The 15,199-nt window shown below is 33.6% G+C and overlaps 1 protein-coding gene across 1 annotated transcript in view; it reads right to left on the reverse strand.

Moving 5' to 3' along the window:
* The window catches only part of Apoltp (Apolipoprotein lipid transfer particle), a 66,590-nt gene that overhangs the window by 15,109 nt on the left and 36,282 nt on the right, over positions 1-15,199 (reverse strand). Inside the window, exons 38-50 of the mRNA XM_090115139.1 lie at positions 14,155-14,307; positions 13,637-13,843; positions 13,034-13,192; positions 12,335-12,570; positions 11,855-11,966; positions 11,356-11,526; positions 10,512-10,654; positions 9,803-9,908; positions 9,311-9,441; positions 8,782-8,983; positions 2,072-2,292; positions 1,263-1,398; positions 296-673 (exon numbers count right to left, since the gene is read on the reverse strand). Of these exons, the coding sequence (XP_089971265.1) occupies positions 296-673; positions 1,263-1,398; positions 2,072-2,292; positions 8,782-8,983; positions 9,311-9,441; positions 9,803-9,908; positions 10,512-10,654; positions 11,356-11,526; positions 11,855-11,966; positions 12,335-12,570; positions 13,034-13,192; positions 13,637-13,843; positions 14,155-14,307 (2,355 nt within the window). The remainder of the gene's footprint in view (positions 1-295; positions 674-1,262; positions 1,399-2,071; positions 2,293-8,781; positions 8,984-9,310; positions 9,442-9,802; positions 9,909-10,511; positions 10,655-11,355; positions 11,527-11,854; positions 11,967-12,334; positions 12,571-13,033; positions 13,193-13,636; positions 13,844-14,154; positions 14,308-15,199) is intronic.

Consider the following 15,199-nt stretch of genomic DNA (forward strand, 5'->3'; position numbering starts at 1 on the left):
TATGCTTAGACCTTATTATTTAATTTTAATTTAAACTAACTGATATCGATTTGTATAGACATTTAGTTGAATCAGAATTTTTGTATAGTTACTAGCAGAGAAAATTAAGACAATAACAATTTTTTTGTTCTGTTTATTCTTAGTAACGTTGTGTAAACTTAGTATTAACTTAACAAGTATACTAGCTAAGAAAATATCGATAATATCCTCGAATCTTGCATCGCTATCACAGATGTTTAAATAAAATATCAGAGTATAGCATAAACAACAAATAAATATTAAAAAAAAAACTTACAGTATTCCCCGTATCATCATACTCATGTATATATTTAACCCCCACGGGCGTATGTTCATTTTCCACCTCAATATCCGTTGTCGCCAAATCCAAGTCTCTCTCACTCTTACTAAGTATCTGATTGAAGGACGCCTTCAAAAATCTTTCCGAGTCAAAATCAATTGTACTGTTTCCATTGCTCCATTTGTTCTCTTGTATATAGAAGTATTCCGTATTGACCAAGTGCTGAGTGTTCAATGGAATGGAAAGTGATATTGTGCCCGATTGGGTGAAACCCGTGTTTTGCTTTTGGTACGTGTGCGATGTATTCAATGATGCCGTTTTGTTCGGCCAGAATAGGTCTACTTTGTTGTCGGATACTTCTTCTAGGTTGTTGATCTGTAAAGTAGTAATTAGAAGTCATGATTTTATACATTTTAACATATAAATAAAAAATTATCTAATAATAAACTGTAAAATTACATTTAAAAAGAGTATATTTTCGTATATTTTTTATTGACAATACGGAAGCGCTTGATCACAATATCGCTTGATGTTAAGCTAAATTGGTACGCACTTCCCTAGAAATTAAATTAAAGTGAAATTGTATAATCCTACAAATGACATACACCAAAAAAATCTATCATAAACTGCAGAATCTATCTATGACTACAATTTGATACGAAATTAGTATTCGTATATAAGATATCATGTAAATAACAAATCCATACTAATATTATAAATGCGAAAGTAATTCTGTCTGTCTGTCTGTTACTCAATCACGCCTTAACTACTTAACAAATTTGCATGAAATTTGGTATAGAGATATTTTGATACCCGAGAAAGGACATAGGCTACTTTTTATCCCGGGAAATAGGATAGGTTTTATCCCGGAAATCCCACGGGAACGGGAACTATGCGGGTTTTTCTTTGACTGCGCGGGCGAAGCTGCGGGTGGAAAGCTAGTTTAATATAAAAAAAAACTCACATTAAATATAGATTTCAACCAAGGTAATGTTTGGAAAGGCGTAGACACATTGAAATGTCCGTCCGTGTGTATCAAGCCGCCATAACGAACGTCTACTTCTCCCACTTGGCTATTACCTGGACGATGCATACGACCTCTGTAGAAAATAATTTTTTACGTTATTGCCAAAAAAAAAGACGGGTTGCACTCCGGGAGTGCCGGCAGAAGTGAAAACTTGATTATTAACGTTGAGCATGTTTGATATTTTGGAATGGTATCCGTCTTACGCTTTTTCAATCAGGTCACGTGTCCTGACGCGAGTTTAAGATTTTATACCCATTACAGAAAAAGTGCTCAACGCCGCTAAAGAAGTTTTCACTTCAAATATAAATCATATAAAAGAAAGAAGTGAAAAAAAGAGAATCTTAGTGGCCAAGTTATTTTGTGATACATATTATGTAATAAACGGTCTTGTGTAACTTTAGTTACAGGAAATTTTAGAGAAGTAGTTCTTGTGAATGTTCTTGCGATATAGGTTACTACATTATTGGACAAAAATCTATAGGTATTTTTATCAGTTATAACATAACTATAATAGTAACTAACTTTCGGAATAAGAAGCGGTATTTATTTTCTGAGAATATAACTCATAGATAATCTAAACTTCATCCAGAAGTATGCTACAGTTTAATAAATTTAATTAACGATTGTAAGTTACATACAATTCTCATTTAAATGTAAGAGTTAGAAAAAAGTAAACTTAATCAGACCAGTATTACAATATTAACCAAATTAAAAGAAAGTTTTAGAAAAAAAATCCTACTACTTACTTAATAACATGATAGCTATGCAGCATATCCTTTTGATACGATCCCTTGACCGTCAAAGTGGGTTTATCTTCATATATCGGGGTATTTAACGAATAGTCGATATATTTTGAGCCATTTATATCCCATTTATAGGATACTATGTTATCCACAACTTTGTATATGGAGTTTGCTGTCCAAATGAATGTAGCATTCGCGTCGAAACTTTCTTCGAGATTTAGTACCTGTTTAAAACAGATGTTAAATATGTAGTACTATATATAAGTCATTTATTTATTTATTGAAAACATAAATAAATAAATATATAAATCATGAGTTATCTTGGAGTAAATAAGCAATAGCAAGAATTGTATGATATGTCATCTGTAGCTGTGTAATAGCTGTGTTTTACCTGAAAATAAAACACATATTAAATACTTACCTATATTTGAAGCTTACTTCATTGAGAAGGCACCTAGCTTTTTCCGCCTATTTTGCCCTCTCTTTCCGTTGTATATATGCTATCTCTCTCGCACACCTCTCCACCAGGTGGCGGGGCGCACGATAATGTGCGGGCGCTGGATGTTTTTTCATTGAGTCGAAATCCACAACAGGTGGACGTTAAGTGTAAGCTTCAAATATAGGTAAGTATTTAATATGTGTTTTATTTTCAGGTAAAACACAGCTATTAAACACTTGACCGTAATTTGAAGCTTACTTCATTGAGACCTGTCTGTTACCCACCTGGTGTACAATGTGACGCCAATGTGAATTTGAATACAAAAGTAATTACTTATTTCTTTATTTGAAAGAGTAAGGTGTGCAGATAGTATACTTACTAATAAATCACACAAATTTTTATATTATATAATATATTAACAATCCCAGATGAAAAGTTAATCAAATAAGAACCAAAAAGTTAATCATAATTATTAAAAGTATTAGAACTTATGAGATTGGTTCAAGCGTACCTTAGTTAACCTTTTGGGCTTGAAAAGTTAAAGTTACTACAATTTCCACTATCTTTAGCGTAAATCTGCGAAAGCGCCAGTAACGACTTTCAATTACGCATTTAGATGTTATTTACAAAATGAAGCAACAGCTGATCCCGACGAGGCAAAAATACCTCAAACTCAAACCTTTTTTATTCAATTAGAACTCTGCAGAAGCATCATTGAATCATCTTAACATAGAATTACCAAATGTCTCAACTCACACAGTTTTAACCCAACCTGTTACAAGCGGACAAGAAGAGACCTTGGTCCTTACTTTTGGGGTCAGAAGTAAATTTAAAAGGTCACCCCTTGAATAAGGCAATAAAATAACAAAACAGGTAAATGGTTTAAATTATAATACAGATTTTTAACATCCAACTAAACCGTGCGGTATCTTTTAATGTTTAGAGCCAACGTCGCAATCATAATCTAAACATGGCTGGTACTTTCAGTACAATGCATGAATTATTTATTTAAAACTGATAGGTCATAAACTCTGTACTGGAAACAAATATACTGAACTCAAGAGACTAAAATGATAAAGAGCTTATCTGTGTCCCAAAACTGCAATTACTACAGCTAAGTAGGTACGTTACTTTTAAACAATTCAGTTTTAAGATATAATTATGATTTACATTAGAACTTATATACCGAAAGTCTCGGGACTACATAACGTGACTTATTTATAATAGTGTTTGTGCATAACACTAGGCAGTCAACAGCTATATGAACGTCAGATAGGAAAAGAGCCAAATTTATCCAGTCAGTAATAAATCATTTTAACTATACTTATTATAATTCAACCAACTACTACTAGCTACTCCGTACGTCTTTTGGGTAGACGGAGGCAAATAGGATTTTTATTCCAACTATATCATTTGATATTTTGAAAATGTACTCCACATTTTCATACCGTCAGAGTCATTTTGCAGATTATAGTGGTGCAGCACTGAACACTGTCTATTAGGTGGCTGGTGCTGCTGACCGGGCCTTCAGTTCCGCTTTCCAGAATACCTTCACCCTTCTAGGTGCTACTACTACTGAATTAGCGGTACTCTATCGCGTCGTGCAGGTCTCTAACTGACAGGACTTCTCATATTATCGTAACAACCTCGCTCGTTCTAATGCTGGGGCCACACTAACGGGAAATGCCATTAATTAACGCGATAATGGACGTTAACTTTAGGTGTAGCCAGTATTATTTAACAACGGCATTAACATTGCCGTTTGGCGAGGCGATAGCTTTATCGCGAGAATTAACGCAATGAAGCGGTCACACTACGTCCATCTTGCTAGAATTTTAGTAAAATCAACGCCGTTTTTATCGCCAACAATCGGCATTCACGTTGACCGTAAAGTGTAGCCACCCACTTAACGCCTTAAAAATTATCGGAATAATTATCGCGATAAAGGGCATTAGACGTTAGACGTTAGTGTGGCCCCAGCATTACGAGAACAAATTATCGCCAAGGAATTCTGCTGCAGGATAATGGCAAGAGAGATTATAAGCTTAACTATGCATTATTATGCTCAGGAATATGGTGGATTTTGAATACTATCGTCGTCTGAAAGTATCTCCTTTCGATTAACTTCATTAAGGATGCAGATCTGATCCCATCTTTGTTCCGTAGGAATGCTACGACAGTCTAAACGTTACACTGGACAAAGAAAATTGCCCTAAATATAGTCGGTTGTTCCAACATCCGTAATATGGCTAGCCTACCTTGCTAGCCCTTGATTGTAACTGCCAACTACTACTAACTACTGCCAACTACTACCAACTACCAATGCAGGCATTGCTCTCGTGTTGTCCACAGTTGTGAGAGTGCAAAAAAGAAGAACAGAGCTCGTGGGGAGCTATGTCCAATGAATCTGTGTTAAGATTATGACAGTATAGGACAGTTAGCTGTGGATGCGAAGACAGGACATTACTTTATTCATCCGTAAACACGCGAGGCAGCCACGGACAGCGATATAGCAAGAACTAAACTAGCAAAGTTTAGTTCGCTTACCAGACTTATATTTTAAAAGCCGTATAGTCTGTACCTGCTGCATTTCATTTATTGCCCCCCCCCCCCTCAAAGCAAAGAAATGAACAGTCATTTGGCAGAGCTTTTAGGGTAGGGGTTCCAAGTAATATCTAATAATAAGAGGCTTTTGTTTGGATAGATTGACTTTCCGTTATTTATCCTCTATCCTATGTAACTCAACAGTCAGTATTCTCAGCATTCGTTGAGTACTTAAACGTTTTACGTAAATAGTTGTATATAACTTTATTATACAATATAATAATCCTGGTGGGATGACAAGAATCTTGTCTAACAAACGATTATCCTAATCCCTCAGCGATTTATTGTTTGAGCCCTGAAGAAAAATCTCATGGGTGCAATAATGAGGTCAAATGGGTTGAAAAACGAGTCAAATAAATTGCCTACAAGACCGGGCAACTAAAATAGGCCTATGAGAGGTCAAATATACGTAATCAATCGTTTGAAATTTGAAATTTGATTTTGAATCAATCGTCATTTGTTACATTCAATCGCTTTGCGATTAAAAAATCTCTTCCGATGTTTTTATATGAAAATTGGTCGGCTAGTGCCATTGAATGACGATACCAAACATACCGTTGACACAAGGCTTGGTGACAATCCTCGAAACCACCGCCACAAATCATCTGCGAGATGATATTTGATCCGACTCGCCTTCCTTTGTTGTGAATAGGCTTTACATTGGTAAATACGATTTGTTCAATTCCAATTTCCATAGTTGGTAAACCAATGGTGGTTTCCTGATTCCTGCAGCGTAAACTTTTAGGATACGAAGTATCAATTTCATGCGCCCACTATTTGACGTCTCTAACCTTTATTGTATTTATTAGGTCATATTACTATACTGCCTACTGTGAAGAAGATTTCAAAACCTTTTTCTACCTACCTTAGAAGAGTGAATATCCGATACGGTCATATCCAAAACTTCTTTCGTGGGTCCTCGTTGACGAAAGCAAATATCTATGATCATTTTAATGATCAATCCTTTGTATATTTGCACCAATCGCCATCAAAGCCCCGCGAGGGCTGATATATATTTGCACCATGTCTCCGTGAGGTACTGTTGTAGTCAAAGCCCCGCGAGGGCTGATATATATTTGCACCATTTCTCCGTGAGGGACGGTTGTAATCAAAGCCCCGCGAGGGCCGATATATATTTGCACCATTTCCCTGCGAGCGACAGCTGCGCGAGGGATGTTTGTAACTAGAAATAAGTAGGGCCTGCCAAAAAATGCTTAAGAGACACCCTGCGAGGGTGGATTTGACCTGGCTAACCCCTGCGAGGAGTAGTGGCCACATTTATGTATTCTGCTTCGAGCAAGTATACACCTTAGTGCTAATATAAAATTAGCAGTAATTAATCATTTAAATAATATAGCAATTAACAAGGTCCTTTAACTTATTTTCCAATGTTAGCGACAACTGTCCAGGATGAATTAATAAGAATTGATTTGACAATGGTAATTAATTATTATGTTTATATAAAAAAGAACTAACTATTTAATAAATTCATAATTCAAATCAATTCACTAAATTTTAAAATGAACTTCGATTCATATTTATTTTTGTTCATGCAATCGATGTAACATTTAGTTGCTTTATATTCGTTAACATTCCTTACGAACGCAACCATACCGTCGTAGGACGTTATATTTAATTGAACAAAATAATCTCCACTCACCCGCAATTTTTTACTTTTTGTCAAGGTGTACAAGTTTATAATATTATTCTAAAACGTTAGAAGTGAATTGTAAATCCTTTGAAATAAATGTATCTAAATCTTATTTATATTAAGGTATCTCGATAATTATTATACGATAACCCTTTCAGCACAAGTTCAGTAAACCAAAGAATTTATTGTAAAATTTTGGTACTTATTCGTTTAAACAAAAAAGTTGCATCATTTGAAACATAGGAAACGTAATTTTCAATCAAATTAGCCGTGTGTAATATGTCTATTTTCACATAAAAACGGATCAGAATAATACTCATAAAAGGACACGTATAGACTACGGATAGTTTTGAATGTGTGGTACATTCATGGTACGTATCTACTATACATGAGCGAATTCCATCATTATTCAGTTGAGCGGTAACTCCCGTACGATTTATAAAATAATATCACAACATGTTCTGACATGTCGTGACTTCTTGGAGCTGACTCATCTCGTTCGATAATTTTTAGTAATAAACTATTATAGGAATTCCGAACTGTTCCTAGCGATAACGACAATGTAATAAAGTCGTAGCAATGGATTGTATGCCTGTAAAGCTTTGAGTTGGCTCATATCCATACTAAGTAGGTATTAATTGTAATTTTTCCAAGAAAAATTCACTTGTAACCTTGTAATAAAAACACATTATTAAAAATGAAATAAATAATTAAAAATATCTATATACAAGAGAGGGTATTTGATATATCTAGTAATATCAAATAATCACAAAAGTAATATTAACGATTCGAGTAAAGCCGAACGGTAACACCGTTAAAATAGCTTTACTCACAGTATTAAAAATTCAAATATTAATTAGTACATATTGCATAATGAAATATTTCAAAAGAAAAGTTACTATTTCAAGTAAAATGTAACGGTTGTATCGTTAATTTTAAATATCTTTATTCATGCTATTAAGTATTTAAGCATATTGAAAAATAAACTATTGCTGAAGGATTCATTAAAAACCTCAGCATTTTAAATAAAGTCCAACGATTATACCGTTGACTTTAAAGATTTTTACTCATTTTTAAGTATTAGAATAGATGTAAAAATAACTCACTGTACCGATCCGACGGGATACACTTTTTAACACTTTTAGCACTTGCTTTAAGCAATACTTAATACTTAATAGCACCAAGGTTGTAGTCTTGTAGACAACCTTCTCGCGGCGGAAGCTAGACGCCAATGAAAAAACATCCAGCGCCCGCACATTATCGTGGGCCCCGCCACCTGGTGGAGAGGTGTGCGAGAGAGATAGCATATATACAACGGAAAGAGAGGGCAAAATAGGCGGAAAAAGCTAGGTGCCTTCTCAATGAAGTAAGCTTCAAATTACGGTCAAGTGTTTAATCAATATTTACGGTTATAAGCTTACGGCTAAAACTCTCTTTTCTAAACTATGACTGTTAAGTTTCTTTTTTTCTTCAGGATAGTTCATAGATTTGCTGACTATCGAATACAAACACACGAAGGAATTTGTAATAGATAAACACATTCGTCTATCTTTTACTGTGAAGATGGATGAAGCTAAATTTAATTAGTAAATCGTATCCCTTGATCCTGTACTCTTCTAACACAAATAACATTTTCCTAAAAAAAGCGTATGTACCGAGCACACGTGTCATAAGTGAAACTTCTTTGGCAAAATTCAAACATACCATATAATCGTCGCTTTACTCCATGACGGTATTGCCATGAAGCGACCTTAAAATTTTACACTCAACGCGCCTAAAGAAGTTTCACTTCAAAATATTATCTACACTAATATTATAAAGAGAAAAACTTTGTTTGTTTGATTGTAATGAATAGGCTCATAAACTACTGGACCGATTTTAAAAATTCTTTCACCATTCGAAAGCTACATTATCCACGAGTAATATAGGCTATATATTATCACGCTAAGACCAACAGGAGCGGAGCCACGCGGGTGAAACCGCGCGGCACAGCTAGTTAGATATAGATAAATAAATTACCTTTCCTTGAAGCCCAGCTTTTACTTTAGTAGCATCAGTTGTATACAATGCGTCTAATTTTAACCCAGGATCATTTGGCTTCCCTGTATTACCTTCAATGTATAGCGTGTGTACATCTATATTCGGTTTTGGAAGAATAGCATTAACTATGAGCTTTATACGTTTGTCCATCATCATACCGAATGATGCGTTTGCTCCTATCCTGAAAAAAGCAAAATAAAAGTTTAATTTTTAATGAAAAATGGGTGACTTAACATTTTTGCATCTTGAATAGCGCAAACCATTCAAAGCATGTAATAATGGGTCAAAATAATTAAAACTGATGGCCTATAAATAACGGTAATAATAGATAATTAGCAATAGGTTAATTTAAACTGTTAAAAATCATTGATGATGAAATAAGGCATAGAAATGAATTCTAATTTATTGTGAACTGTTATGCGTACAAAATATAGCATTTTAAATTAACGGTTATCAATGTATCGAACATGAGTATTCTGACATGTTTTATGTAGAAAAATAAACTTACTGCCAAACTTTATCGAGATCCATACTAAAACCAGCATTGGTTAAAATTAGTCCTTCTTCAGTATTATTACCATAATATATGTCCAAGTCAACACTCCTTTGTAGTTCTTTGACCAATTGATGACCTAAGGCCTTGAAGGAGAAATTAAAAAATTTATTAGAATAAAAAATTATCCGAAATTAATTTTGAATAAAGTTAAACGATTAGTTTATTTCAACTATAAAGAACAAAGTTCCTTTGTGTTTGTATTGCTTGAACATTGGCAAAAATTACATTTTTTTGTATGTGAAAAGTCTACGTTAAACAGCCATATGTTTTAATACGGGCCATAAGCTATCAGTTAAATGCATTTTAACCAGATTGGTCTTGCATTTTAGCAAATTCCGTCTTTGAAAAAATCCAATACAAAAATTCAAAGAGGTGGTAAATGGACATAATTTCTATACTTTTATACTTTTGAATTAAGTTGATTTTCTATAATATTACACATACCTTTATGTATAAGTCTTCAAGCATGAAACTCCATTTCAAGTCACCATCACCTTTCATATCCGGTAGTTCGTATTTTCCAAGTAAATAACCACTTTCTGGGCCGAAACTATTAACATAAATAGGTAATTTATTAAAACATTTCCATGTATTTGCTTTCAATAATTTTCAATGGCCATAATATAACCCTCATTTTTACGATTTTAAATAACATATTGCGTATTATATTGCCACATTATTATTTTTAAAATCATCCATACTATTTTTTGGTCACGTATTTAAATTAAAGTTTTTATATTGGAAAGAACATCACTATAAATGCAAAAGTCTATCTTTCAAACATTGGCTATTTTCTTTCCAAAAACAAAAATTATAATATAGTTATATCAATAAGGGATGAAAGTTTTAGCTGTGGGAAAAAGTAAGTATTATATTATTGTTACTACTAGGTTTCCGCCCGCGTTTAAAAGAAAAACACACAGTTCCCGTTCCCGTGGGATTTCCGGGATAAAACCTATCCTATGTGTTAATCCAAGTTACCCTCTATATGTGTGCTAAATTTCATTGTAATTGGTTCAGTAGTTTTTACGTGAAAGAGTAACAAACACACACATACACACTTTCGCGTTATAATTTTTTTTGAATTTTTTGAAATTTTTTTTGAATTGAATTAGCAGGATAGGATTACTACTATCACTACTATACTACTTACACAAAATCAGTATCCCCTTTAACAAACTTCAATCTCTCTAGCGGAGTGGCCGCTTGTACGCTCACAACATGTCGCAGTCCGGGATACGAATCCACGCGACTTTTGAAGTAAATCTCACGACTTTTCACTTGAGGCATGTCCACCTAAAATAATAAAAAAAAAATTGGTTGTCTGTAAGGTCGGTTTACTGACGATAGTTGAACGTGACAACGTCCGATTGTGCTTCTTTGTCGCTCGTTCCGCGCTCTCGCGCGCACTTCAAGCCTTACATGGAACGCCTCAGAGCGAGGTAACGCCGCATGAGTCATGTTTTTTCGTGCGTGCAGCCGGCTCTATCGAATTATAAGACGTTGTCACGTCAAAAAACATTGTTTACTTTACAAGGTACACTTTAATCACTTAAAAATTACACTATAATAAGCAAAAAAGGTACATACGCTTAGTTGTGCCACGACTGGTAAGGTATTTTAGCATATTTTGAATATGTATATATATTTTGCTGGTATGTTAGTATGAAATTGTAAGTGTTTTTAATTAGTTACTACATTTTGCCAGTGGCTTTATACACGATTAAGGTTAAGAAAAACCATCTACCCCCTTTTAGTCTTAGTTAAATATCTAAATTGCCATTTTTTTATCTATACTAATATTATAAAGCTGAAGAGTTTGTTTGTTTGTTTGAACGCGCTAATCTCAGGAACTACTGGTCCGATTTGAAAAATTATATCGGTGTTAGATAGCCCATTTATCGAGGAAGACTATATTATATCATCACGCTAAGACCAACAGGAGCGGAGCACTGCGAGTAAAACCGCGGGGACAGCTAGTAAAAAAATAATCGTACCTTAAAGTAAACATCAGTAAAATTGCTCTCAGTCTCAATTTTAGCATGCACAGTAGATTGTATAGGTCCAACTATGTGTGCTGAGAAACTGTACAATGTAGCAGTACTTTCGTATTTCATACGTATTGTTATAGGTTGTCCTTGGCCTTTTGGAACTAATGTTAGGGATATCTGAAAATATAATTATTGTTTAGAGAAAAAAAAGCACTATATACCATGAAAAGTATTATTTTTGCAAAAAATTTCAGCAAAATATCTTTGTAATCTTTTACCGTTAAAATGTTTTAGAAGATTGGAATATTTGCGAAGTTTACATGTTACTAGTCAGTTAGGTGTCAGAAATAAAAATGAAGAAAAATTCAATTCAAAAATGGTGAAATTCTTCTTTTACTACATATTTATATTATGGGACAGGCGTACAAATATTAATAATACAATTTTAGAAGGTTTAGTCTGTGGCAGAAAGTTTTACCCTAAAATAATGGTATAAATAACCTACCTCTAGCGGTTCTCTACTAAGTATTTTCCCAGTAATACCATATTCAGTTGTATCAGTCACAAAGGACCCACGTATGTCATCACCGTCGAATTCGCTTAGTATTTTCATTGCCCTTAAAAAAAACAAAATATATAAGCTACTATAAACTTATAGATTTCCACTAGGATATGTGGATTTCTACTTTGACTTAAATTTTGGCTATTTTGGCTGTTAGACTGTTTACCATAGCAAAAAATCTATAACTACTTCTTTAGGCGCATTGAGAGTAAAATTTCAAAGTCACGTCATGGAGTAAGGCGACGATTTAGGTAAATGTTGGTTTTTCCCAAATAAGTTTCACTTCTGACACGTGTGCTCCGCACACACACACTTTTTTATTTGACGTAACTTGACACATTAAACAATTATCGACTCTTATATTAATGCTCAAATATCTTCTCGTTTTCACCTAAAACTAAATGGCCTACAAATATCACTCACCTAAACCCTTTATGCGGGCTGCTAACCGCTATATTCAAGGACGTCGGCCATTGGTCAGCTTTCAACGAATAGATCTGCTCTTCACTATTGAGATCCACAGTAAGAGATCTCTGTTGATCTTCATCACTAAAGGAGAGAAGGATTTCTGCTGGTGATAGTATTGGGGCTAAAGCTCCGCGGGCTTTGAATCGGATGCTGCGGGATGGTGGGGGCCGCCATATTGCGTCTGCGAATATCTGCGGAATTTGTGTTTATTTATTAATTTTTTGTAAATATGTAATATTATAAAGATAGATAAAAATATATTATGTCTATTGGTTAGTTTATATAAAATAACCACTTCAGTATAATTGGATAACGAAAATATATAATAAACCTTAGTTACTATACTAGTAGCATTAAAGTAAAACATTTTTTGACATTAATCTCTTGATTGATGTCAAAAAACAAATAAACACTCTTTTGTTTTTATAATTAGACATTTAATTATATATATAAAGAGCCATAGAGCGAAATAAACTCTGCATATGGGTATGATCAATGCTCTTGCAACCTAATCAGATTTAACTTATTTTGAGTTAGCATAATATGTTTTAAATTGTGTCTAAAATGTAGCAATAAACATGGACACCAATATTTACAGCCATAGATATTAAATTCAAGTAAATAGAGGTTCTATTACACATAATATAAACTTACGTAATTATTGTGTTCACCCTGCAGCACTTGAATACCACCTCCTAAAATGTTTTCAACATCAGAGAAATCCTTTTTGAACTCCATCTTGATGAAATAGTCTTCCAAATATAACGATGTTAGGTTGAGGCTTCCAGATGTTTCTACGAACGGGTCGTCCAACTGTCAACAATATTTAATTTTTATTTATTTATATATTTTTTACGGGATTTGTATGCGTGTATATTATACGTATGCGTGTAATATAAAGTATTACAATTGTGATTCATTGGAATGTTAGTAAATATTGCAGAACTTTGGAATATGGACGTAATAAGACACATTCAATTCTAAGGAAATTTGCGAAAATGTGAGCGTAAAGTAATACGATTTATTTCTCGTTTAGAATCCTACGAAGGCTTATAAAATTCCTACAATATTTATAAATTTGCGATTCTTGTTATGTTATAACTTTATATTACACCTACATTAAAGTTTTTTTGTGCATGTGTTTACAGTGTCTAATTATGTGTGGTATATATTGCATAAAGGTGCGAGTGTTTATGTAAATGTTCGTGGTAGGTAAGTGTGTGCTTATGTGCTGTTTATGTGTATGTGTATATATACCTCAAGTCTAGCAATCGCCTGCACAGTGAACGACGGCATGGCAATACCAGCGGACATTTTCCACAAATTGCCCTCCAGTCTAGCGGTAACACGAGCCTCTAGAGCTGGCAACACTGCCAACGGTGTTGCTATACCCACTGATGATACATACGACTTGTATGCATCGTCCTCACCCGTTTCGTATTCGTAGAACATTTTGTATGATATCTGTGGAAGGATGTTTGATTAGTGTTGCCATGCTATATGAGTTTATTTTTGACTATGTATTGTATATTTACAGAGATATACGTTTGACACACGTTTGACATTTTTCGTAAAAGTGGGGTTATGTAAAACATTACAACTATGCATAATATTAATTAACAAACTATTTTTACTCAAAATCAAGTTTATAACAATTAAAAATCTATAAATTCCTTCAGGTAAATAGATTTCACACACAATCTTTCCTATAGCTCAATCAATCACTAAAAGCGGACAAACATAACTAAATCAAACCAAAGCAAAATGAACCTTACATCATGCCAATAAGTTCCATTATACAATAACGCGACGCACGTCACATTGAATTTTTCACCAAAAACTATATCCAGAGTGTAGACAGACTTCAGTTGTGATACCATTTCGAAAGGTGTCACTAGATCCAATGTGTTTCGCATTACTGTGTATTGCTGAAAATATTAAAAATAGGTAAAATACAAAAAAATCTATAAAGTAATAAGGTCATTTAGTATTTAAGGGTATCAGAAATATATAACTTGAATTAGGGCCGATTTTTCAATGCTTGGATAAAACTTATCCGTCCAATAAAGTATTACACGATAATATTAAAATGTCACGTAAACTGTCAAATACGGGCAATTAGAATACGTTTTTAAAATGGTGGTTTTATACATTATTCGACGAATAAGTTTTATCCAAGCATTGAAAAATCGGCCCTTAATATAATTTGAAAACTTATAAACCAGAGAAATTGGTACCTATGTCAGAATTATTTTCAGAATCATAATATTACCATAGACTAATATATTCAAGAAGACTTACAATCGCCATAGTAAAAAACGTAACTCATTTCTCAGTTCCCAATTTTGTCGATAGATGTCACTCACAGTAGCATTTGGCATTTTTATAAGCTTTTTTATACGTTTAAGAAATAGATGTCGCCTTAGAGCATTAAGTCGGTTTAATGAAGCTAAGAGATGTCGCTACTAAAAAAATCAATGTGCCAAATAGTATCTTGACGTAAAATATAATACGCAAAAAACGTAAACTATAACGTAAAATATAATATGTAAAATATAATAAAATATAATACGCAATTCAAACATGTCGAATATTAAAAAAGATGGAATATTTTCATTTGTGTATATTTTTTTAACGTACATTTCTAATTAAATGCAATTTCTAATAATCGTCGATGTATCGTTTAGCGATATGATCAAGACAAATAATCGAGTCGTTTACTCGATCATTGATGCGGCCCCAATGCCCCATGAGACTATCATGGAAAGAAAATATACAAATTTAATCTTTATGAACTAAGAGATAAAGTTGAATTTAAAA

This window comes from Colias eurytheme, chromosome 22, assembly GCF_061535395.1.
Source record: "Colias eurytheme isolate Ceu_HAF_F1 chromosome 22, ilColEury1 Martin Lab GWU primary, whole genome shotgun sequence".
NCBI lineage: Eukaryota > Metazoa > Arthropoda > Insecta > Lepidoptera > Pieridae > Colias > Colias eurytheme.